The sequence below is a fragment of the Esox lucius genome, chromosome 11 (assembly GCF_011004845.1).
Source record: "Esox lucius isolate fEsoLuc1 chromosome 11, fEsoLuc1.pri, whole genome shotgun sequence".
NCBI classification, from domain to species: domain Eukaryota; kingdom Metazoa; phylum Chordata; class Actinopteri; order Esociformes; family Esocidae; genus Esox; species Esox lucius.
Window position 1 is genome coordinate 53520766 of NC_047579.1, and position 27676 is coordinate 53548441.

General features: G+C 42.5%; 1 protein-coding gene across 8 annotated transcripts in view; it reads right to left on the reverse strand.

Moving 5' to 3' along the window:
• rbfox1 (RNA binding fox-1 homolog 1) overlaps positions 1–27676 on the reverse strand; it is a 402884-nt gene that overhangs the window by 27347 nt on the left and 347861 nt on the right. For all 8 annotated transcript variants that reach the window (XR_003782524.2, XR_003782525.2, XM_029123363.2 and 5 more), the window contains 8 exons: positions 26232–26477; positions 15200–15343; positions 14998–15051; positions 13199–13291; positions 7506–7566; positions 6639–6692; positions 3065–3194; positions 1294–1333 (listed from right to left, as the gene is read on the reverse strand). Coding sequence is in view for 6 of the 8 variants with exons in the window: in XM_029123363.2 (XP_028979196.1) it covers positions 1294–1333; positions 3065–3194; positions 6639–6692; positions 7506–7566; positions 13199–13291; positions 14998–15051; positions 15200–15343; positions 26232–26477 (822 nt within the window). In the remaining 2 variants the exon portion in view is untranslated. The remainder of the gene's footprint in view (positions 1–1293; positions 1334–3064; positions 3195–6638; positions 6693–7505; positions 7567–13198; positions 13292–14997; positions 15052–15199; positions 15344–26231; positions 26478–27676) is intronic.

Consider the following 27676-nt stretch of genomic DNA (forward strand, 5'->3'; position numbering starts at 1 on the left):
CTCTCAACAGTCCCAGCAGTAATCTGACCAGTCTTGCTGACATAATAGTGGGGGTGTATTAAAATCTGGTCAATAACAATTTAAATTACAGATGAGGTGACTAAATGACCCCCCAACTCCCTCTCTCCCTTTTCTCTTCTCCTACATCCCCGGCTACTCCTCACCCTAACCCCTGGCCTTGACCCCTGAACCTTGCTTTCAATAAGTTCTAACCAAGGGCAGGGATGGATGTAGGGCAGAGAAGAGGAGGTTGAGGGGTACAAATTGCTGTAGGTAACTTAAACACCATGCAACTGTTGACAGAGTTAGTCTCTAAACCATTCAGGAAATACGTGATTAAAACATTTGCATTGGTTGGTTGTATGCACAATGTAATTACCTGGTGACAACTTCACATGCTTTTTAATAAATCTCTAAATTATTTACTTTAGAAGCATCCTGTTGCAGACTTTCTGTTCCATTCATGAGCTTTGTGTGAGTGAACTCAGTTCCCCACGAGCCTCAAAGTGAACTGAGTTCACCCCCAGCCTCAAAGTGAACTGAGTTCACCCCCAGCCTCAAAGTGAACTGAGTTCACCCCCAGCCTCAAAGTGAACTGAGTTCACCCCCAGCCTCAAAGTGAACTGAGTTCACCCCCAGCCTCAAAGTGAACTGAGTTCACCCCCAGCCTCAAAGTGAACTGAGTTTGCCGTTAGCCTCAAAGTGAAATTAAACTACAACCCTGTTCCTGGAGATCTACCCTCCTGTTGGTTTTAATTCTGACTGTAATGTAATGTAATGTAATGTTTAATTATAATTCAGAAACCTACATTATCCAACTGTAACCAAGTTACATCATCACTTGAAGCCCTGTTACTTCATCATATGAAGCCCTGTTACATTATCAACCAAAGCCTTGTTACTTCATCATATGAAGCTCTGTTACATTATCAACCAAAGCCTTGTTACTTCATCATATGAAGCTCTGTTACATTATCAACCAAAGCCTTGTTACTTCATCATATGAAGCCCTGTTACATTATCAACCAAAGCCTTGTTACTTCATCATATGAAGCCCTGTTACATTATCAACCAAAGCCTTGTTACTTCATCATATGAAGCCCTGTTACATTATCAACCAAAGCCCTGTTAAATCATCATATGAAGCCCTGTTACATTATCAACCAAAGCCTTGTTACATCATCATATGAAGCTCTGTTACATTATCAACCAAAGCCCTGTTACATCATCATGTGAAGCCCTGTAACAATCATTCAACAGTAGTCATACTTACATCATAATATTCATACTTACATAAATATCTGCACCATAAAATCCATCCTGGTAAACAACACTACAGAGGATGCAAACAAACAGAAACAAGTACAAACAAACAAAAACAAACAAAAAACATCCATATTAGTGATTGTTGACCTGCAGCAGCAGCTAACCACCAGCTGTATCTCTCCGTACAGGGTTTCATTTGTCCAATCAACACCCACCAAGTGTTCTGCAAGCCCTGTTCTCCTTCCTCAATGTAATTTCCTCTCTGCAGTGGAAAGGGAGTTTGGGAAGAAGCATCTGCCTCATGAGGACTCCGTGGAACTATTGTTACTGCATTCTTCTACCTATTGGTACTGTGTGACTGTGTGTGTGTGTGTGTGTGTGTGTGTGAATGAATGACTGAAGAGCGGTCTGTCATGAGAGCAATTAAAGAATTGGTCATGTGCTAATAGAAATATTATCTGTCATATCTCCACATCAGCACTATTATCTATGTCATAGATGTCTATGAGAACTTCTAGCAGGGCGTACTACTTCCTGCCTTCCACGTTTGTTTTGGTATGGGACGTGCTCTTGTTAGTAATGTGTTTTAGTTGCTGAATGAAGAGCTAGGCACTTGCATTCATAAAGATAATAACAAAAATATGGAAACGTGGAAAAACAAAATTCTGACTCCTTCATACAGTTGCACTGTTATTTATCTGCCAGGATAGGTTGAGTGCTGTTATTTATTCTATCTGTCAGGATAGGTTGAGTGCTGTTATTTATTATATAATCTGGAATAGGTTGAGTGCTGTTATTTCTTCTATATTCTGGGATAGGTTGAGTGCTGTTATTTCTTCTATATTCTGGGATAGGTTAAGTGCTGTTATTTCTTCTATATTCTGGGATAGGTTGAGTGCTGTTATTTATTCTATATTCTGGGATAGGTTGAGTGCTGTTATTTATTCTATATTCTGGGATAGGTGGAGTGCTGTTATTTATTCTATATTCTGGGATAGGTTGAGTGCTGTTATTTCTTCTATGTTCTGGGATAGGTTGAGTGCTCTTATTTCTTCTATATTCTGGGATAGGTTGAGTGCTGTTATTTATTCTATATTCTGGGATAGGTTGAGTGCTGTTATTTCTTCTATATTCTGGGATAGGTGGAGTGCTGTTATTTCTTCTATATTCTGTGATAGGTGGAGTGCTGTTATTTCTTCTATATTCTGTGATAGGTGGAGTGCTGTTATTTCTTCTATATTCTGTGATAGGTGGAGTGCTGTTATTTCTTCTATATTCTGTGATAGGTGGAGTGCTGTTATTTATTCTATATTCCGGGATAGGTTGAGTGCTGTTATTTATTCTATATTCCGGGATAGGTTGAGTGCTGTTATTTATTCTATATTCCGGGATAGGTTGAGTGCTCTTATTTCTTCTATATTCTGGGATAGGTTGAGTGCTGTTATTTATTCTATATTCCGGGATAGGTTGAGTGCAGTTATCGGAACTCTATGGGGGCAGCTAGCATTAGCATGATCAATATCCCTTTACCCAGAAAACACAAAACTGACCTGAAATCAGGGTCTAAAGGGGAAACTCCACTTCCAAGAGAGGGGGGAACAGGGGGAGTGAGGAAACAGGGGAGAGGGGGAGAGAGGGAACAGAGGAGGGGGGAGAGAGGGAACAGAAGGGAGATGGGGAGAGAGGGAACATGGGAGAGGGGGAGAGACGGGACAGAAGGAAGGGGGGGGGGCGAACAGAGGGAAGGGGGAGTGAGGAAACGGGAGAGGGCGAGTGAGGGAACAGGGGGGATACTCACCCTCCATATGCAGGGATGTGGGGTGGGGGTGCAGCTGCTCTGAATGTGTTGTAGACCGTTCGCCCCCGACCTCTTAGATGGGCCCCTCTGAACGCAGCCGCACTGGCTGCTGGGTAGGGAAAGCCCGGTACTTGAGTGACAGAGAGAGAGCGAGTGAAGAGATGAGTGAGCAGTGAGAGAGAAATGGAGAGAGAGAGAGGGGCAGAGTGAGTGAGGAGGAGAAAGAGGGGAGAGAGAGAGGGGCAGAGTGAGAGAGGGGGAGAGAGAGGGGAGAGAGAGAGAGAGGGGAGAGTGAGAGAGGGGGAGAGAGAGGGGAGAGAGAGAGAGGGCAGAGTGAGAGAAGGGAGAGAGAGGGGAGAGAGAGAGGGGAGAGTTAGGAATATTCTAGTCATTGAACTCTAAATGCATTTAGAAATCACAGCAAGAAGAGAAATTAGAAATAATTAAATTACTGAAATACTACAATAATCTAAAAGTTATAACAGAGTCAAAGCACCCTTGACCTCATTCTGTGGTTTCCACTGCACCACCGTAGCAGTGGAAACCACTGCTACGGGAATAGGGTGTCTAGGGAATAGGGTTCCACTATAACAAGATTCAGGGTAGTGTCTAGAGAATAGGGTTCCACTATACCAGGACTCATGGTAGTGTCTAGAGAATAGGGTTCCACTATACCAGAACTCAGGGTAGTGTCTAGAGAATAGGGTTCCACTATACCAGGACTCAGGGTAGTGTCTAGAGAATAGGGTTCCACTATACCAGGACTCAGGGTAGTGTCTAGAGAATAGGGTTCCACAATACCAGGACTCAGGGTAGTGTCTAGAGAATAGGGTTCCACAATAGCAGGACCCTGTGTAGTGTCTAGAGAATAGGGTTCCACAATAGCAGGACCCTGTGTAGTGTCTAGAGAATAGGGTTCCACAATAGCAGGACCCTGTGTAGTGTCTAGAGAATAGGGTTCTATAACTACAGAGTAGTCCATTTGTAATGCACAGTGATTTCACAGGATTACACAGTGATTTCACAGGATTACACAGTGATTTCACAGGATTACACAGTGATTTCACAGGATTACACAGTGATTTCACAGGATTACACAGTGATTTCACAGGATTACACAGTGATTTCACAGGATTACACAGTGATAGCTCCACAACCGACCAAGCTTTCGTAAAGAGATCAAGTTAACTGACTGGAGACTCACCAGGTAAACATCTTCACAATGATTTTGTAATGAATTTATAAACATAAACAACAACACTGACTGATCTGATTATGTCCTCATAGTCAAATAACATTTACTCTTAGTCTAACTAACGGTCTGACTAATATGTCCTCATATTTATTAAGTCCTCAGTAAACACTAGAGTCTGCTGTTTGTAATCAACCCTGTTATCTCTCTCAGAAGCATCACCTCCATCCAATCAGTCAGGCTTGAAGATGGGTCCCTGAACAGAGACCGTTGTCTCAGAGACCCTTCTTACATTCCAGGCTCACCCTCCACCCCCTACCCTCCACCCCTACCCTCCACCCCTACCCTCCACCCCTACCCTCCACCCCGACCCTCCACCCCGACCCTCCACCCCTACCCTCCACCCCTACCCTCCACCCCGACCCTCCACCCTCCACAACTACCAAAGCTCCAGACTATAAAAGGACAGGCCCAACTACCAAACCACCAGACTATAAAAGGACAGGCCCAACTACCAAACCACCAGACTATAACAGGACAGGCCCAACTACCAAACCACCAGACTATAACAGGACAGGCACAACTACCAAACCACCAGACTATAACAGGACAGGCCCAACTACCAAACCACCAGACTATAACAGGACAGGCCCAACTACCAAACAACCAGACTATAACAGGACAGGCCCAACTACCAAACCACCAGACTATAACAGGACAGGCACAACTACTAAAGCTCCAGACCACAATAAATCAGGCCCAACTACCAAATCACCAGACTATAACAGGACAGGCCCAACTAACAAACCACCAGACCACAACAAATCAGGCCCAACTTCCAAATTACCAGACTATAACAGGACAGGCCCAACTACCAAACCACCAGACAATAACAGGACAGGCCCAACTACCAAACCACCAGACCACAATAAATCAGGCCCAACTACCAAATCACCAGACTATAACAGGACAGGCCCAACTAACAAATCACCAGACTATAACAGGACAGGCCCAACTACCAAACCACCAGACCACAATAAATCAGGCCCAACTACCAAATCACCAAACTATAACAGGACAGGCCCAACTACCAATTCACCTGACTATAACAGGACAGGCCCAACTACCAAACCATCAGACCACAACAAGTCAGGCCCAACTACCAAATCACCAGACAATAACAGGACAGGCCCAACTACCAAACCATCAGACCACAACAAGTCAGGCCCAACTACCAAATCATCAGACTATAACAGGACAGGCCCAACTAACAAATCACCAGACTATAACAGGACAGGCCCAACTACCAAACCATCAGACCACAACAAGTCAGGCCCAACTACCAAATCACCAGACTATAACAGGACAGGCCCAACTAACAAATCATCAGACTATAACAGGACAGGCCCAACTACCAATTCACCTGACTATAACAGGACAGGCCCAACTACCAAACCACCAGACTATAACAGGACAGGCCCAACTACCAAACCATCAGACCACAACAAGTCAGGCCCAACTACCAAATCATCAGACTATAACAGGACATGCCCAACTACCAAACCATCAGACCACAACAAGTCAGGCCCAACTACCAAATCATCAGACTATAACAAGTCAGGCCCAACTACCAAATCATCAGACTATAACAGGACAGGCCAGACTAAACACCTAAAAAAAGCATTTCCCAGACATATATTTATCCATACATGATACCCTCATTAATCATAGAGTATTGAAGGAATGCACACACCCACACACACACACACACACACACACACACAGCAAGGCCCTAATGGTGGGGGGTTTGAATGGTGAGACGAAAGAAGATCAATATGGGGCCATCTTGTAATTAAAAGAATGTGCACTGAATTAGGAAAATGAGTGTTTGGAGAAATTGAAAATATTGATTTGAATTTACAAAATATATTTCAGCCTTTTGATGCCCTTGAAAAAGACAATTAGGTTTTTCTTCTATCTCTCTACCTTCCTCCCTCCCTCTGCTTCTCTTTGTCCCCCTCTCTCTCCTTCTCTACCACCCCCCTCTCCTTCTTTACCCTCCTCTCTCTCCTTCTCTACCCCCCTCTCCTTCTCTATCCTCCTCTCTCCTTCTTTACCATCCCTCTCTCCTTCTCTACCCTCCTCTCTCCTTCTCTACCCTCCTCTCTCCTTCTTTACCATCCCTTTCTCCTTCTCTACCCTCCTCTCTCTCCTTCTCTATCCTCCTCTCTCCTTCTCTATCCTCCTCTCTCCTTCTTTACCCTCCCTCTCTTCTTCTTTACCCTCCTCTCTCCTTTTCTACCCTCTTTTCAGACTCTGGGAATGTACTGTGATGAACATCCGTCCATCTGTCCTCAGTCCATCTCTTATTTGTACCCTTACCTGCATAGAAGTCTGGACTGTAGACTGTCCCAACTACTGGGTTTAACTTCCAGCCTGGAGTGAGAGACAGAGAGAGAAAAAGACAGAGTAGAAGAGAGACAGATAGAGACAGAAAGTCTCTGTCAAAAGTATGATTACATTAAAGGCACATATTTCCCGCAGATCACACAGCCACAATGATTTTGAAATGAAATCCAACATATCTTTCAAACAATATACCTCAATGTGCACAGCAACGAGATTTACAACACGATGTGATGAGGAGAGAGATAGATATTGTGAACATATCCCCCATATTCCTGCCTTCATTTTTCCATAACTGAAAGGTTCAGCCCTACCCCCAGAAGTATGATAACTCCATCATAACCCAAGGTTAAACCGCACCCCCAGAAGCATGATAACTCCATCGTAAACCAAGGTTAAACCGCACCCCCAGAAGCATGATAACTCCATCATAACCCAAGGTTAAACCGCACCCCCAGAAGCATGATAACTCCATCGTAAACCAAGGTTAAACCGCACCCCCAGAAGCATGATAACTCCATCATAACCCAAGGTTAAACCGCACCCCCAGAAGTATGATAACTCCATCGTAAACCAAGGTTAAACCGCACCCCCAGAAGCATGATAACTCCATCATAACCCAAGGTTAAACCGCACCCCCAGAAGCATGATAACTCCATCATAACCCAAGGTTAAACTGCACCCCCAGAAGCATGATAACTCCATCATAACCCAAGGTTAAACCACACCCCAGAAGCATGATAACCCCATCATAACCAAAGGGTAAACCACATTCCCTAAAGGATGATAGCCCTATCACAACCAAAGGTTAAACCCCACCCCATCAAGCCCAGTGAGTCTTACCATTTGCATAGGGGTTGACAGTCTTCTTATTGGTCATTACCCGTGCTGTTGCATTGTTGACCTATCACAAACAGGCTTGGATCAGTGCATGGCCAATAGCAGTCAAGCTTATTCAAATAATTCAGTGTGTATAAAACTGGTCCATTAACATCAGTAAAGCAGCATGCTTCCATGTCATAACATGGACCTCAATGACTTCCAATACATTTAAGTTGTCATGACAAACATCCAGTACATGTCAGTATTTTATTTACCCATACATAAATACTTAACAATTCATACAAAGCAAAAATAAATAAATATATTTGCATATTTTAGAAGATTTCTTGCATGCTTACTCTGGTTCTGATCACTTTTGGAAAGGAAATGAGAGAAAAAGAAGAGAAACAAAACGAAAGCCACTGGGAAAACAAACCAACAAATAAACATACAAACAAACAAAGAAACAAACAAAAAGCTGCGTTTATATATGGAGGGGCATGCAGTGGAGATCAGGAGGAGAAACCATCAACACGGTGGAGGAGGAGGAGGAGGTGAAGGAGAACGTGGGTAAGACAGACATGTTTGGAGCATTCTGCAACATCCAGTCAACGTCCAGAGTGAGGACAGACAGACAGAAAGACACACCCCACCCTGGCCTGGAGGGACATCGCAACGCAGCAACAGAATCATCAACCAAATAAAAACATATCAAATCAACCAATCAATAAATCAATCAATCATAAAGTCATTCCAGTAAAAATCACAGCTAACAGAAGGGAAAATTAAAAACAGGGTGCATTGTGGTCCAAAAACACAATCAACGGTTGGTTCCACAGTCCCAGAGAAGAGGTGCAACGACTCAGTCCATGTCTCAACCAATCAGACCGGGTCACGCATCACGCATCATCACGCTAGCAGCTCGACTGAGTGTAATAAAACACGTCGCAACACGCAATATTAAAATATATATATGTACTCATAACCAAAATAACACAGCATCAAGAAAACATCCAAGTCAACCACAAGTCAAAAGAAAGTCACGTAAATTTGAGCGTAGCGAGCGTTCCAGAGGTTTGAGAGTAAGAAAGAAAGAGGAGAGTGAGGCAGAATGAGACAACAAGAGTGAGAGAGACAGAGAGAGGTAGATGGAGAATGAGCGAGAGTGAGAGAGTGACAGAGAGAGTAAGTGTGTATAATAAACTGACAGAGAGTAGCTCGCTTCACACTTACCATTACCCGACCAGTTTTTGGCCCCGCCCACTTGTTTGTGTTTTGTTACCGTGGTAACTGAGAGTTGGGAGTCTATACAAGTAGAGCTACCGTGGGGAAGATGAAGGAGGGAGGGGCATGAGAGAGGAATATGCAATGTCTAACCGGACATCTCCATTTTAGATCTCCTTATAGTCTTACAAAGTTCTCTCAGATTGACTCCCAAAACATATTTTATTTGTGATACCTCAACAACCCTGATATTTCAGTCAGTGAGTGTCTGATGGGAAATAGTTGCAATTACAATTATTTTATATTCAACGTACAGCCTCCTAAGTGTATAGACACCATTCATAAAGCTGAACAAAAGTGAACGTGAATAATTAAGAACACTAACAGAGACTCATATTTTGGGCTCTTACAAGGGGTTGTAAACTTTCATTGCAACATAATCATTTCTTATTCATAAAACATTTCAATGAGTATTATTATATTTTTGTGAACAATATAGCTTGCAAAGTTGTTACTACACCTACTTTCAATATTTTGTTAAGCCTCCCATGGAGTGGAAAACAGCACTGAATCTCTTGTAAAGTCTGGAAGGATCTTAGACAACTCCTCCATACAGAACAATTCAAGTATTTTCATTGTTTTGCAAAATTTTGGGCTGCCCTCCACAGTTAAGACCACAGGTTTTCAATTTGATTCAAGTCTGGAGACATACAGTGGGGAAAAAAAGACGATTTTGCAGGTTTTCCTACTTACAAAGCATGTAGAGGTTTGTAATTTTTATCATAGGTACATTTCAACTGTGAGAGATGGAATCTAAAACTGAAATCCAGAAAATCACATTGTATGATTTTTAAATAATTATTTTGCATTTTATTGCATGACATAAGTATTTGATCACCTACCAACCAACAACAATTCCGACTCTCACAGACCTGTTAGTTTTTCATTAAGAAGCCCTCTTGTTCTCCACTCATTACCTGTATTAACTGCACCTGTTTGAACTTGTTACCTGTATAAAAGACACCTGTCCACACACTCAATCAAACAGACTCCAACCTCTCCACAATGGCCAAGACCAGAGAGCTGTGTAAGGACATTAGGGATACAATTGTAGACCTGCACAAGGCTGGGATGGGCTACAGGACAATAGGCAAGCAGCTTAGTGAGAAGGCAACAACTGTTGGCGCAATTATTAGAAAATGAAAGAAGTTCAAGATGACGGTCAATCTCCCTCGGTCTGGGGCTCCATGCAAGATCTCACCTCGTGGGGCATCAATGATCATGAGGAAGGTGAGGGATCAGCCCAGAACTACACGGCAGAACCTGGTCAATGACTTGAAGAGAGCTGGGACCACAGCCTCAAAGAAAACCATTAGTAACACATTACGCCGTCATGGACTAAAATCCTGCAGTGCACGCAAGGTCCCCCTGCTCAAGCCAGCTCATGTCCAGGCCCGTCTGAAGTTTGCCAATGACCATCTGGATGATCCAGAGGAGGAATGGGAGAAGGTCATGTGATGAGACAAAAATATAGCTTTTTGGTCTAAACTCCACTCGCCGTGTTTGGAGGAAGAAGAAGGATGAGTACAACCCCAAGAACACCATCCCAACCTTGAAGCATGGAGGTGGAATGCTTCAAGGGGATGCTTTTCTGCAAAGGGGACAGGACGACTGCACCATATTGAGGGGAGGATGGATGGGGCCATGTATTGTGAGATCTTGGCCAACAACATCCTTCCCTCAGTAAGAGCATTGAAGATGGATCGTGGCTGGGTCTTCCAGCATGACAATGACCCGAAACACACAGCCAGGGCTCCGTAAGAAGCATCTCAAGGTCCTGGAGTGGCCTAGCCAGTCTCCAGACCTGAACCCAATAGGAAACTTTGGAGGGAGCTGAAGGTCCGCATTGCCCAGCGACAGCCCCGAAACCTGAAGGATCTGGAGAAGGTCTGTATGGAGGAGTGGGCCAAAATCCCTGCTGCAGTGTGTGCAAACCTGGTCAAGAACTAAAGAAAAACGTATGATCTCTGTAATTGCAAACAATTGACACATGATTCCAATTGTAGTTCCTATAACACTTGGCAAGATGTCGGCTCCATAATCTGTGAGTCAGGCTCAGTAAGGGCTTCTTTCATGTAACCCTTCCAAACAGCTTGTTGACTTGGAGGTGGAATTGAACCGTTTTGTTTCCAGACTTGATAACCCTGAGAATCTTCCACTAGACTGTGCTGTTCTAAAACTGTGACATTTGGATTCTTCTTTGCCTCCCTCACCATCTGCTCAGTCAGACAGTAGACACAGGAGACAATGAAGACACATGCACCCTCTTCTTGGCAAATGTGCAACTGTGACAGACTAGTTTTTTTTATTATTCCCCTGTGCTTTGTTGTATTTTCAACAGTTAATGGAATTATACCTGACCAGTAAAGAACAACAATCATCTGTCATATTTTAGTTGACAGCTCTTTGGTGTCACCCATGGTGACGGATGACAAAAGGGGTTTTACATGAGTGCCACATCACATTTATACCCCACAAAAACTGGACACTGAAAGCCACTTTGTTTTATTTTAAATATCCGTTAGGGGTGTAAATTATTTAGAAAACTATGTTTTGCAGAAAAAAAGGTACACCTCCCCCTTACGTTTGAGACAGAAATATGACTAATGTTGTGTTATTTTTTTATTTTGTTCACTTTTGTTCAATTTTATACAATGCTTATTGAGTTGACTGTATATACAGACTACATATAGTGCTTATAAAAAGTGCTTTCGAAAAGTATTCAGAACCTTCTCAATTTGATTATCCTCGTGATGTCTGTAAAACCTGATTGGGGTCCACCTGTGGCAAATTCAGTTGAATGGACATGTTTTAGGAAGATCCTCAAGTGTCTATATAAGGTCATACACTTTGTAATGCATGACTTCATGCAAGAACCAAGTCATGAAGACCAAGGAACACTCTGTAGAACTCAAAGCTTATGAGAATTATGTGAAGGGATATACCTGGAGAAGGTTATACAAAGAATGCGAAAGCATTAAAAGTTGAAATGGAATGAGTTTGGAAACACCAAGACTCTTCCTAGAGCTGGCTATCTGGCAAAACTAAGTAACCAGGCAAAAAAGACATTGGACAAGGTGACGAAGAACCTAATGGCGACTCTAACAGAGCTTCAGAGTTTCCCTGCATGAATAGGGGAACCAGTCAGAAAGACAACCATCCCTGCAGCACTCACCAATCAGTCCTTTATGGCACAATGGCTAGACTGAAGCCACTCAATAGTTAAAAACCTATTACATTCCACTTGAAGAACTCTGAGATGCTTTGTGGCCGGGACTGGTTAGGATTGAGAGAAGGATGAAAAGGATTGTACAGGACTGGTGTGAAGATCTATCTATCCTCAATCTGGGGTCAAGATTTATCTTACAGCATGACAACAACATTCAAGTCTGTGAAAGCCCAGACTTGAACCCTATTGAACATGTGTGGGGAAACCTGAAGATCTAGTCTGACAGAGCTTGCGAGGAGCTACAAGACGGAATGGAAGAAACTTCCCAAATTCAGGTGGGCACAGCTGGTAGAGGCATATCCAAGAAGACTCAAAGCTGTGATTACAGCCAAAAGAAATTATACTAAAGTACTTAATAAACGGTCTGAATACTTATGTACATGAGAAAATTATGTTGTTTACTTTCAATAAATTGCCACAAACTTCTAAAAATGTGTTTTCGCTTTGTCATTAGGGTATTGTGTGTACCGTGATGGGAGAAAATATATGTAATCAATGGTTAATTTAGTCTATAACAAAAACAATATATGGGGAAAGTGAAGGGGTCTAAATACTTTCCGAAAGCACTGTAAATATTGAGCTGTTTTCTTCCTTGTAATTCACTGGTCAATGTAAATTTTCTACAACCTTGCAGTTAGCTCACACTACCCATGATCATTCACTGCTTTGTTTACTTCCTGCAATTCTTAGGAAGAGGCTTTAGTTGCGTATACACAACAGCCTGATTCTGATCTTTTTTCACTAACTGACCTCATGACAAATAAGTTGAAAGAAAATCAGAATTGGTGTGCTTGTCTCAAAGCAGGATGAATCCTTTAGCTTCAGAAGACACAATAACAATCATTTAAGTATATTTCAAAACCCCACAAACATCAACTGAAGTTAACAAATTCACTCGGGGAAAAAACAAAAAGTTCATAACAAAAATCAAGCAAATCCTTTTAAAGAGACAACAGCAAACCTGTAGACATGTTTTCATGAGTATACAGGACATGAGGATAAATCAAAATGAGGTTGTGTTGTTTGAGGGAGTGAGGTAGGGAGCAGGCGCAGTGGGAGAGACGTGTGATGTGTGGCACACAGTGAAATGGGTAGGAGGGCCGAAGCGAACGTTATACACACAGTCACCCACATCGGCACACAGAAATAGGAGGAGGGAAAGGTGGAGCAGCACGAGGAGGACGTATTTTGTAACATGTACCTCTATTTTGCGCCCCTCTACCACCGTGCCATGTAACTTCTCCCGTGCCCGGTCGGCGTCTGTACTATGGTCGAATGTCACGAACCCAAAACCCTGCGTGCAGGACAGAGAGAGAACGAGACGCATTGTATTCACATACACCATCATTATTCACAGTATCATTACATCATTATCAAATCCTCAGTGGCAGCGATTTTTTTTAATAGTGTGTCCATAATAGAAAGGACAAATTATTTTCTGGAATAGACTACATCTAGAGTACTGTCCATCGGTTCCAAAACGGAGGACCAGATCTACTGTCCATCTGTTCCAAAACAGAGGACCAGATCTACTGTCCATCTGTTCCAAAACAGAGGACCAGAACTACTGTCCATCTGTTCCCAAATGGAGGACCAGGTCTACTCTCTATCTTTTCCAAAATGGAGGAACAGATCTACTGTCCATCTGTTCCAAAACAGAGGACCAGAACTACTGTCCATCTGTTCCCAAATGGAGGACCAGGTCTACTCTCTATCTTTTCCAAAATGGAGGAACAGATCTACTGTCCATCTGTTCCAAAATGGAGGAGCAGATCTACTGTCCATCTGTTCCCAAATGGAGGACCAGATCTACTCTCTATCTGTTCCAAAATGGAGGACCAGATCTACTGTCTATCTGTTCCAAAGCGGAGGACCAGAACTACTGTTCCAAAATGGAGGACCAGATCTACTGTCCATCTGTTCCAAAGCGGAGGACCAGATCTACTGTCCATCTGTTCCAAAGCGGAGGACCAGATCTACTGTCCATCTGTTCCAAAGCGGAGGACCAGATCTACTGTCCATCTGTTCCAACATGGAGGAGCAGATCTACTGTCCATCTGTTCCCAAATGGAGGACCAGATCTACTCTCTATCTGTTCCAAAATGGAGGACCAGATCTACTGTCTATCTGTTCCAAAGCGGAGGACCAGAACTACTGTTCCAAAATGGAGGACCAGATCTACTGTCCATCTGTTCCAACATGGAGGACCAGATTTACTGTCCATCTGTTCCAAAATGGAGGACCAGATCTACTGTCCATTTGTTCCAAAATGGAGGACCAGATCTACTCTCTATCATCTCCAAAATGGAGGACCAGAACTACTGTCCATCTGTTCCAAAATGGAGGACCAGCTCCACTGTCCATCTGTTCCAAAATGGAGGACCAGAACTACTGTCCATCTGTTCCAAAATGGAGGACCAGCTCCACTGTCCATCTGTTCCAAAATGGAGGACTAGTTCTACTGTCCATCTGTTCCAAAATGGAGGACCAGATCGACTCTCTATCTTTTCCAAAATGGAGGACCAGAACTATTATAAATGTTTTGACAAACAGGTGAACATTTACTGTCCATCTGCTGTTAAACAAAGGAATACATCTGCTGTCCATCTGTTTAAAAATAAAACAGGGCTAGAACACTGTATTTATGCATTATAATCCTATATTATAGGCCATAATCTGGTAGCAACCTTTTACAAAACTGGTCTTTGGGTTCCTTAATTTTAGAAAGGATGCACACATCTTCCCAAAATATTGTAAATGTAAGACCTGATCTTATTGTTTAAAAGACCACTTGGTGAAAAACAATTCCACAATTGCACTGACTTGCACTGCAACTGCAGCTGAAATAATAACGCTGAAAATTCCCAGATCTTCCATGGCTGCATTTGCACAGACAATCAGACTGAATTTAGTTTTTAGACCAAGAATATCTAAACACACCAGATCAATTGGTGATCTGACTGATCAAATTAAACCACAATGTAGGATGGAACAACGTACCTTGGAGCCCCTCTCGTTAAAAATGATCTCAACGTCTAAGATTTTACCGAATTGCTGGAAAAAAGTCAAAACAAAAGCCAAAGTTAGTGGAAGAGTTCATGTAGTGATAAAAACAGGAGGAATCTCAACAAAGGGAACAAACACTTTTATAATTTGAATAGTTGCCTCTATGAAAATGGTAGTAAACTAGTAGCCCACTCACGCCAAACATTTGCCTGAGGTCAGGGTCCCGGAACCTGAAGGGGATGTTGGAGACATGCAGCCGTTTTGGTTGTGTCTTACAGTCCGAGCTGTCAGATATCTGGTTCTGTTGATGATTGTCTGTCTGCGCCTCCTCGTCTGTCTGCTAGGGTTGGGGGAGGAGGGGAGGGGGATGAGGGGGTGTGGGGAGGGAGACATGTCAGAGATGTGCACACATACAAATTATCTAAGGGGGTAAAAGTGGGCCTCCATCCTTCTTTATGGTTACATGATTAAGTACTATGGGGGCCAACGCAAACAGAATCATACATTGAGCAGATGGGCGGCCTGGGAGTCAAACCCACTATGCTGCCATTCCAAGTGCCTTTCTTTACCAGCTGAGCTACAGAAAAAACAAACTCACAACATCAACATCATGTGTTTTGTGATCAACATCATAATCCCAAAAACACAGACTATCGCAGGCTCGCATACAAAGACCATCAAATACACCCTTATAAAGACACACATCACTGTCTCCCTAAAAACAACAACTCTGGTCAATAAAAAGCTGAATAAACGTCTTCATCTTTAAAACATTGTTCTTCTACCACGGCTATGAGAGCCCTGCTATGGCTCTCTTCATTCTTTCCATGAGGGTGAACAGCCCATCTATATTCACACACTAAGACTGATCTATCTGTCACACTTTCCACTGTGTCTGGCCTGAGTAAAGAAACACAAATGGAAAGAAAGAGTGGGAGACAGAGAAAGAAAGAGAGAGTAAAATTCAGAGAGCTAGAGAGAATAATAGAAAATGAAAGTGAGAGAGTTAAACAAAGATTGGTGTGAATGAGCTAAGAAACAAAATAAGACTAGTTTTCTTAATACCACTTAGAGAAAAAGACCAATAAGTTATTGACTGTGTGGTCCAGATTTAACCCCAGAATGTAGACTGGTCATAACAACCTCAACCCCACAATGGAGACTGGTCATAACAGCCTTAACCCCACAATATAGACTGGTCATAACAGCCTTAACCCCAGAATGTAGACTGGTCATAACAGCCTTAACCCCAGAATGTAGACTGGTCATAACAGCCTTAACCCCAGAATGTAGACAGATCACAACAGCCTTAACCCCAGAATGTAGACTGATCATAACAGCCTTAACCCCAGAATGTAGACTGGTCATAACAGCCTTAACCCCAGAATGTAGACTGGTCATAACAGCCTTTACCCCAGAATGTAGACTGGTCATAACAGCCTTAACCCCCGAATGTAGAGTGGTCATAACAAACTTAACCCCACAATGTAGACTAGTCATAACAGCCTTAACCCCAGAATGTAGACTGGTCATCACAGCTAGACCTGGCAGGAGAGGTTGTTCTCTCTCTGGTCCTAGGGTGAGGTGGAAACTGAGCTGCGTTTCCTATCACACTGTGAAAAATAGATCGAAGAGAAGCTTTCCTTCTCAGAAGTATCAGAATTATCAATACTTCCACATTCCACTCGTAAAAAACACTTAATAGTTGTAAATACTTGTACATTTCCTGCCCTCTTCTGTTTGCACTTCTGGTTAGCTGCTAACTGCATTTCTTTGTACTGTACTTGTACTGTTCAATGACAATAAAGCTGGATATAATCTAATCATTAAATAAAACTTGAAACCAAAATAAATGTAAAAAAATAACATTATATATTGAAAAGCACTGAATGTATTGAAAAGTCAAGACGGGCAGTTTTGGCAGCCAAATATGTGATCTCCTGGCACAACCTGGGGAACAGCAAATGAAAAGTGTAAAAAGCAGCCCCATTTTCCACTGTGTTGTCTTATTAAGAGGATTACATTATTTTATTTTTCAATTGCGCATTAGGTCCAACTGAACATTCTGATATCAAACAAACTGAACAGGTACGTAATTCCATCCTGATCCAGTGATATTCAGTATAAGACTAAGGATTCCACTGACAACAAGTCAAAATCCCAGCACATCTGCGGCTGGCACATGGGGGCCTTAGAGGCTCAGGTTCTGCATTCAGCAAACATATGCTCAATCAGCAACCAGATGGATGGATAAAATACTAATATACACCAACATTTCTTTATTTTGCTCAACTGAATCTTGGCTGAATAATTCCTGAATCATGATTCCTAGCTGAATGACTCCTGAATCATGGCTGTATAACTAATTCCAGGTGGAATGACTCCTGAAGGGAGCTGATAGCCGCACAAACCTTTGCAAAACAGTCTAATGCTGGAGGAATGTGTTTTGAAGTATTTGATTGTGAAATTCAGTCTATTCACACAGTAAATGTGTCTCAACATGGCTCTGATGGGTCCTTTGAAGATCTAAGACTACATCAGAAATCACACCCAGCTGATAGAGCATTACATTTGGCACTCTATTCTCCTACTTGCACTATATTTAGATTTTTATTGACACTAACTGGGGAAACCCGTTACTGTCCAACACATGAATCGCGACTTCCAACATCTCCATTCCACCCTGCACTGAGCAGGGTGAATGCACACAAGGCTGCTGGTCCTGATGGCATCCCAGCTCAGAGCATGTGCTGGGCAGCTGGCCGAGGACGTTACTGTCAGTTTCAACCTATGTCAGGCCCAGGCGGTTGTCCCAACGTGCTTCAAGGCCACAACCATTGTGCCAGTGACGAAGCAGTCGACTGCGTCTATCCTGAATTACTTCCGACCTGTCGCACTCACACCCACGATCATGAAGTGCTTCAAAAGACTAGTTCTGGCCCATCTCAAGTCCTGCTTCCCCCTAAACTGGTTCCCTACCAGTTAGCCTATCAGTTGAACAGGTCTACAGACAACGCCATCTCCACAGGTTTACACTCTGCCCTGACAAACCTGGACAAAACCAACACCTATGTGAAAATGATATTCATAGACTTCACCTCAGCATTCAGCACTGTCATTCCCTCTAGGCTGGTCAAAAAACTCCATGACCTGGGGATCAGCCCCTCTCTCCGCAACTGGTCTTTGGACTTCCTAACCAACAGATTTCCAGTCTGTCAGGTTAGACAACCTCACCTCCTCCACCCTGATCCTCAACACTGCTGTTCCACAAGGCTGCATGCTGAGCCCCCTCCTGTACTCCCTCTTCACCCACGACTGCGTTCCAGCACACAGTCCCAACACCATCTTTAAGTTTGCAGATGACAGTGCGGTGGTAGGCCTGATCAGTGACAATGACGAGTCAGCCTACAGGGAGGTCAAGTGCCTGACGGCAACCTGGCCCTTTACGCAAAGAAAACCAAGGAGCTCATTGTGGAATACAGGAAGTCTAAAGGCTGCAGTCCCACCCGTGTGTCCAGCTTCAAATTCCTGGGTGTCTATATCTCAGAGGACCTCTCCTGGACCCACAACACCTCAGCCCTGGTCAAAAAGGTACAATAGCGCCTGTACTTTTTGAGGAGGCTGAAGAAAGCCCACCTGTCCTCTAAGATCCTTGTGAACATTAATGCTGCACATTCAAAAGCATTCTGACAAACTGCACCACAGTGTGGCAAACCGCCCAACACATCACTGGTGCCCAGCTTCCTGCCATCGCAGACCTCCAGCACAAACGGTGTCTGCGCAAGGCATGCGGGATCACCAGGGACCCTTTACATCCAGGCCATAAACCGTTTCCCCTCCTTCCATCAGACAGGTGGTACAGGTCTCTTCATTCCCACACAAGCAGGCTCAGGAACAGTTTCTTCCCATCTACTGTAACCCTGCTGAACTGTGTGACCCAGAGAACTATATGAATTCTGTGACCCAGAGAACTCTGTGAACTCTGTGACCCATCACTTACCATACCCCGCCCCTCCACCTCTCAGGGACCTTTGTTGCACTACTTCCTTTGTACTACTCTGACACTGCCTTGCAAAGTTTTATAATGGGAGTTTTCAGTTGTTACAGATATGTGTCTACCTCAAGAACCTCACTGCTGCTATCCCTGCATTTCAGTGGTACATGCACCTTGCACATTCAATTAGGCTGTTTGCACATTTTGAATTTTCATCAGGCTTGCATTTTTACAGTTGATACATACGCATGTCTCCCTCTGGGACCTCATTGCTGCTATCTCTGGGGGACTTCATGTCTCCCTCGGGGACCTCATTGCTGCTATCTCTGCATTCCGGTTGCACATTCTACCTTACTCCTTCAATTTGACTCGATTGCACATCTACAAATGCTAATTATTTTGTACCCTTTTTCTGACTGATATCTTTCAACAATGATATCCCTCTGATGCTTTGGAAGCTCTCTGCGGACCATGGCTTTTCATTTTCCCCCTCGAAGATTTCAGTTTGTTTTTCAATTGATTTGCTCACATTATAGGTCACAAAAGTGTATATCCACTGTAATATCTCCATCTGTAGATTCCAGTTGATCTCGGACCACATCTTCTTGTAGTCTTTAGATTGGGGCACTTTTGGCCATCTAATCTGCACTGGTTTAGGCGAGGTTTGCTGTGCCTCTGTTGCATCAAAACAGGCTGATATGGCACACTTATACGCAGAGGTGATAACATCGTCAAACCTGTTGATATCTTCGTGTAGTAATTTCATTTCTTGCAGCAGTGCTTCGTTTTCTCCATTTACACCCATTTATACCCATAGACACAGGGTTATCAAAGTTCATTACTTCAGTAGTTTATCTGGTTAACATCTATGGCCTTGACATCGCGGAGTGAAAGAACCCTTGTTAGATTTGACCCAGGATATGACATCTTGCCAGCCACATTTGGCAGCCTATTCCCCTAAATGACCACTAAATTTGGCACCCAATTCCCCTAAATGACCACTAAATTTGGCACCCAATTCCCCAAAATGAGCACAACATTTGGCACCCTATTCCCCTAAATGAGCACTACATTTGGCACCCTATTCCCCTAAATGAGCACAACATTTGGCACCCTATTCCCCTAAATGAGCACTACATTTGGCACCCTATTCCTCTAGTTATTCACCCTATACCCTCCCCTCCCAATATAGTCTCTCCTTTTTATCTGGTTCTCAACCGTATGACAACAGCGAGCAAGGCTCTTAGATCCAAGTCAGCTAATTAAGGCCAGAATCCAAACTAAACATGGTCAAGCTGTGTTTAGCAGTTATGCTAGACACAGCTGGAATAAACTACGAGAAGATTTAAGACGTGCCCCAAACGTATACATTTCTAAATCTAGGTTAAAAACACTTCTCTTTTCACGTGCCTATGACTGAGCACTTAAACATAAACACACTGTTTAGCCTTCCAGCTTTTATAGCTTCCAGTGTTTTTATCCCGTTTTTATTCTATTTTTATTTTATTATTTTAAGTTTTATTATTAAGATGTTGTTTTGAAGTTTTCATTTGAGTATTTATTTTTATGCTATTGTGTTTTTATATTTTATAGAGCACTACATAGAGCTTTGTCAGATTAGAGCTAAATCAGAAAATAGCTCTTGCAGAATAGAGCTATGCCCAAATAGAGCAATGACAGAATAGAGCTTTGTCAGAAAACAGCAATAACAGAATTGAGCTTTGTCAGAAAATAGTTATTTAAGAATAGAGCTCTTGCAGAATAGAGCATTGACAGAGTGGAGTTCTTATGGAATATAGCAATGACAGAATTGATCTATGACAGAATAAAGCTTTGTCGGGATAAAGCTCTGAAAGAATGAAGCTCAGACAGGATATAGCCTTGTCATAATAGAGCTCTGTCGCAATAAAACTGTTACAGAATAGAGCTCAGACAGAATAGAGTTCTGTCATAATACAGGTCTGAAAGAATAGAGCTCTGTCAGAGGAGTAAACACTGTGTGTTAAGGCTGTGTGATACAATGTTCTGTTGTTGCTTGTTTTTAGCTGGTTTTCCAATTTAACTTGTTTTCCAATTGAAATTAGTAGGTGATTTTGGACTTCTGCCCTACATGCAGTGTTTGACAATGTTTCGCCATTCAAATATATCTAATGGGCTGTTCTGTTGCATGTAACTACAACGTTACTGTATATGGACAGTATATCAAATGTAGACTGATGCATAACACATTGTGAAATGAAAAGGGAGAATGATCCTGGCAAAGACATCGGTACACTGCCAGGCTAGACCAACGTGGCACACACACACACACACACACACACACACACACACACACAGGCACTGATATGAACACACACAAACACACATACACAAGCACACATATGAATGTGTGCAACTACACACACAGCTCCATACTTGAAAAGAGAATACCTTCCTTTCCTACCTCAGAGTTCTGGGCTGTGGTCCAGTCTGTGTATGTGCAGACGACAAAGCAAACGGACACACGGCAGCTACACACACACACACACACACTCTCTTGCAGCACTTTTGCCATCTGTGGAATGTTCATGGTACTGTCAGCAGACCAACACTTCAAAAAAGAGAATATAACAACAGGTACATATGTCTGGTCTTATATATCAGCAGAAGATTAATCGAAAAGTCGTAGATGTGTATTTTTGGTATAGTGCATGAACAGTCTCCAGAGAGAATTAAATAGAAATGGAGCCCAGTTTCAATCCCCCTTGGAGTTTTTCCAGCCAGTGTGCTTCAACATCGAACTTCATGCTCTTTGCTGTTTTAGTATAAACACTGTTTGGCCATTTTCTGTTGTACAAAGGGCTTTATAAAAATGTGTTTTGATTGGGCTTTCTTTTCAGGCCAACTAAATATGTCTGTCCAAGTGCAGAATGAGGTAGAATCATTTTTGTCTGTCCTTAAGCTACACCAGACCCACTGTCCTGTGGAATCATCAGATATAAGCTGTTAAGAAATGACAGCTATATAACTGACATTAGAACCCCATTCAGGGTTATATAAGATGATTATTATTATTATTATTATTATTATTATTCCTTTATCTCAACAAGGAACACAGACTGAGACCAAGGTCTGTTTTACAGCTGGGCCCTGCGTATACATGTTTACACCCAGTTTAGTTTCAATTATTGAAAACAAACAGAAAAAAACATAGTGTACAGCAAAACAAGATACAGAGAACACACAAAGCAAGATGCTCACAGATAACACAAGACAAATAACAATGGCTTTAAAGAGCAGTGTTATTCCCTCAGTGGCCTCGGGTTTTTAGTGGATGTTGGGCCTGACGAGGTCCGCACTGTCGCTTAGGTGTACTAAACAAATGCAGCGCACTTGACAGTTAAAGAAGGTTATAACGAGTTATAGAGGGTTAAAAATGGTCATAGAAGATTTATACTCAGGTGATATGATAAAGTGTTAGGTAATCAGTTGAGTGCATCTTCATTCTTTTCAGTAACACAGCGCTCTACAAAATGAGCTAGCTAATTAGTGTTGGTCAAAAAGTGGGCCCCTATAATAGTGTTAAAACAGGAGCCAGCTAGTTTTTGTTGGCCAAATACCGAGCCCATATAAGGTTGTTAAAACAGGAGCTAGCTAGTATTTATTGGCCAAAAAGTGAGAGCCCCAAAAAATATAGCTAAAACAGGGGCTAGTTATTTTATGTTGGCCAAATAGTGAGCCCCTATATTGTTTTTAAAGCAGGAGCTAGCTAGTCTGTGTTGGCCATGTAGTGAGCCCATTTAATGTTGTTAAAACCTAATTTAGCTAGTTTCTGTTAGCCAAATAGTGAGCCCCTACAACAGAATAATAATAAAAAACATGAACATACCCCCCACCCACCCAAATCCTAAACCTATCCAATAATGGCTGAACTTATCCTAACCCTAAACCTAATCCTAAACTTAACCCATAATGACTGAATAATGACACACAGCGTAACCAGAGATGGCCCATTCTGACTGGACACACAGCGTAACCAGAGACGGCCCATTCTGACTGGACACACAGCGTAACCAGAGACGGCCCATTCTGACTGGACACACAGCGTAACCAGAGACGGCCCATTCTGACTGAACACACAGCGTAACCAGAGATGGCCCATTCTGACTGAACACACAGCGTAACCAGAGACGGCCCATTCTGACTGAACACACAGCGTAACCAGAGACGGCCCATTCTGACTGGACACACAGGGTAACCAGAGATGGCCCATTCTGACTGAACACACAGCGTAACCAGAGACGGCCCATTCTGACTGAACACACAGCGTAACCAGAGACCGCACATTCTGACTGGACACACAGCGTAACCAGAGACGGCCCATTCTGACTGGACACACAGCGTAACCAGAGACGGCACATTCTGACTGGACACACAGCGTCACCAGAGACGGCACATTCTGACTGGACACACAGCATGAATAGAGACGGCACATTCTGACTGGACACACAGCGTAACCAGAGACGGCCCATTCTGACTGGATACACAGCGTAACCAGAGATGGCCCATTCTGACTGGACACACAGCGTAACCAGAGACGGCCCATTCTGACTGGACACACAGCGTAACCAGAGACGGCCCATTCTGACTGAACACACAGCGTAACCAGAGACGGCCCATTCTGACTGGACACACAGCGTAACCAGAGACGGCCCATTCTGACTGGACACACAGCGTAACCAGAGACGGCCCATTCTGACTGGACACACAGCGTAACCAGAGACGGCCCATTGAGACCTATTAGACAGTGTTACTGTTGCTCTCCTTCCCCCTCCACTCTCTCTCTGTCTTCCTCTCTTTTCCATCCCCCTCTCTTTCTGGCTCCCTCTCTTTCTCTCTCTCTCCACTCCCTCTTTCTCTCTCTTTCACAATCCCTCTCACACTCTTTTCCTCCAATTGTCTCAACCCCCTAGTTTCTTCCTGTCTCTTTCCCTATACCCTCTCTCTTCCTTTCTCCCTCACTCCATCCATACCTCTCTCTCTTTTACATCTCTATTTTACCAGAGACCTGAAAGTCAAGAAGGCGATGTTTTCACTCTATAAACAAGTGAGCCAGATGAGGTAATCGCTCACCCTCTTTCGCTCGCCCTTTTTCTGTCCCTCCTCCTTTCTTACCTCTTCTCTCCTCCTACCCACTGACCCGCCTCTCTCTCAGCATGTCTCTCTGGCTGTGTGCCTGCGCAGTCTGGCTTCAGACAGGCATGGGGTAGTGTGGGGAGAGGGTGAATGAGAGAAGTGATGGGATATCCAGATGTAGAATGTAGCATTCTTCAGAATTATGATGGCTAGGCTTTTTCCTCTCCTCTCAACCCTCTCTCGCTCTCTACTTTCCCCCCTCTACTTTCCTCATCTCTCCATCTCCCCTCCTCCTTTCTGGGTTGTAGATCTTACCAACTGGCCACAAATCTTGCTGCTGTGATTTCCCATATTTCCCCAAACCGATATATGAGTTCATCAACATTTGATTGAGTAGATCTACTGTGATGTCTGTAAGTGTTGCTGTAATACATCCTTGTTGGTGACAGAAGCACAGTAGACCTTGTCTGCAAACTGTAGACATTTGACATCCACGTTTAGCTTTTTGGTTCTGGATTTTGTTCATGTTTATTTTTGGTAACTGTGAAGAAACAGGTTGGATACTTAGATATACCTCTTCAGGCTAGTGAATGTTTCGCAATTTTCCCAAAATTAAAATAAATCTAATTCTGTGATGTACCTGGCTTTGTCATCAAGACCCAATGCCATTCTGTTCCTTATCACACTACACAACCAAATTGGGCCCGATTTTGACATTTTCACTTAGGGGTGTACTCACTTTTGTTGCCAGCGGTTTAGACATTAATGGCTGTGTGTTGGGTTATTTTGAGGGGACAGCAAAGTTACACTGTTATACAAGCTGTACAACTCACTACTTTACATTGTAGCAAAGTGTCATTTCTTCAGTGTTGTAACATGAAAAGATATAATCAAATATTTACGAAAATGTGAGGGGTGTACTCACTTTGGTGAGATACTGTATGTTACAGTATAGTAAAATTTTTATAGTACAGTATATATGGTGTAGTATAGTAGATATGTTATAGTATAGTGAAAATGTTATAGTACAGTAGATACGTGTAGTATAGTAGATATGTTATAGTATAGTAGATATGTTATAGTATAGTATATATGTTATAGTACAGTAGATATGGTATAGTATAGTAGATATGTTATAGTATAGTGGGGATGTGATAGTATAGTAGATATGTTATAGTACAGTAGATATCGTATAGTATAGTAGATATGTTAAAGTATAATACAGATGTTATAGTATAGTAGATATGGGGTTTTATAGTAGATATGTTATAGTATAATACAGATGTTATAGTATAGTAGATATGGTGTATTATAGTAGATATGTTATAGTATAATACAGATGTTATAGTATAGTAGACATGGTATATTATAGTAGATATGTTATAGTATAGTGGGGATGTTATAGTATAATACAGATGTTATAGTATAGTAGAGATGCTGTATTATAGTATATATGTTATAGTATAGTGTGGATCTTATAGTATAGTAGATATGTTATAGTATAATACAGATGTTATAGTATAGTAGATATGGTGTATTATAGTAGATATGTTATAGTATAGTGGGGATGTTATAGTATAATACAGATGTTATAGTATAGTAGAGATGCTGTATTATAGTAGATATGTTATAGTATTGTGTGGATCTTATAGTATAGTAGATATGTTATAGTATAATACAGATGTTATAGTACAGTAGAGGTGCTATAGTATAGTAGATATGTTATAGTATAGTGGGGATGTGATAGTATAGTAGATATGTTAAAGTATAATACAGATGTTATAGTATAGTAGATATGTTACAGTATAGTGGGGATGTGATATTATAGTAGATATGTTAAAATATAATACAGATGTTATAGTATAGTAGATATGTTGTAGTATAGTGGGGATGCTGTAGTATAGTAGATATGTTATAGTATAGTGTGGATCTTATAGTATAGTAGATATGTTATAATATAATACAGATGTTATAGTATAGTAGATATGGTGTATTATAGTAGATATGTTATAGTATAGTGTGGATCTTATAGTATAGTAGATATGTTAAAGTATAATACAGATGTTATAGTACAGTAGAGAGGCTACATTTGTATTAGTGTTGTTGCAAGATCTCTTACTGTGGCCGTAGCTGAAACGGTCTGTATGCTGTTGTCCGGACCGCTTGGTTCCGAGTGGTTCTGCGAGGGGGGGTACAGGTTGATGGGGTGCTCGCTGACAGGGGCCTGTCCTGTGTAGTCAGGGGGGGCAGGGTGGGGGTGGGGGGTGCTGTAATCAGCAGGCAGGCCGTTCTGAGGGGGGGCAAACTGGGCAGAGGCGTATGGTTGAGTCATCGAGTCTGGAGGGGGAGGGGCTTCCTGGTTACCCTGCAAGGGGGAGGAGGGACAGAAAAGAGTGGGAAGAAGGGAGGAATGAGGTAGAAAAGAAGGGAGGAATGAGGTAGAAAAGAAGGGAGGAATGAGGTAGAGAATAAGGGAGGAATGAAGTAGAGAATAAGGGAGGAATGAGGTAGAGAAGAAGGGAGGAATGAGTTAGAGAAGAAGAGAGGAAAGAGGTAGAGAAGAAGGGAGGAATGATGTAGAGAAGAAGGGAGGAATGAGGTAGAGAAGAAGGGAGGAATGAGGTAGAGAAGAAGGGAGGAAAGAGGTAGAGAAGAAGGGAGGAATGATGTAGAGAAGAAGGGAGGAATGAGGTAGAGAAGAAGGGAGGAATGAGGTCGAGAAGAAGGGAGGAATGAGGTAGAGAAGAAGGGAGGAAGGTGGAGGAGAGAGGGTTAGTACCAGTTCTGTTTGTCATCACACTCGTCACTCTACAATCAACTCCTTCACGTGCAAAGTCAGATTCACTCTCCGGCCTCCTAACTCAACTGAGGTCACTAGTGACCAAGCGGTCAGGAGCAAAACAAGGCAACCACATTTTATACATTAGCCCCCAAACCGGGACGGTATTGGTCAATTGACTGGAACCTGCATTTTATTGCAATTGATTGCAAAAGATTGATTGTGAGACATCTGAGACAATTTGTGGACACTTTTAAATAAAGTGAGATCCCCTTTTTAAAAGAGTGTGTTTTTGGAGGAGTTATTATGGGAATGAGTTGAGTAACCATTTCATTGATCTTTAAGGTGATATTCCAAGAACAGGGTGCAGTGGAGAGACTACTGATACAAACAGATGATGATGAATGATAACTTTAACTAAAGCTTTTATCCACACCATGTTAAGCTAGTAAGTACTGCACTGGACAATAAGACACACACACACAGACACACACACACAGACACACACAGACACACACACAGACACGCACAGACAGACACACACACAGACTGACAGACAGACACACACATACAGACAGACTGACAAACAGACAGACACACACACACACACACACACACACACAAACAGACAGACGGACACATACACACACACACACACACATAATACTCTGTAAAGACACAGGAAATTTCAAGTCAATGTTTCTTATTTGATCAAGAGCAATTATCCATCATTGAAAGAGTTGGTTCATCCAATTATGCAAAGAGAGGTCTGATGCAAAGAGAGT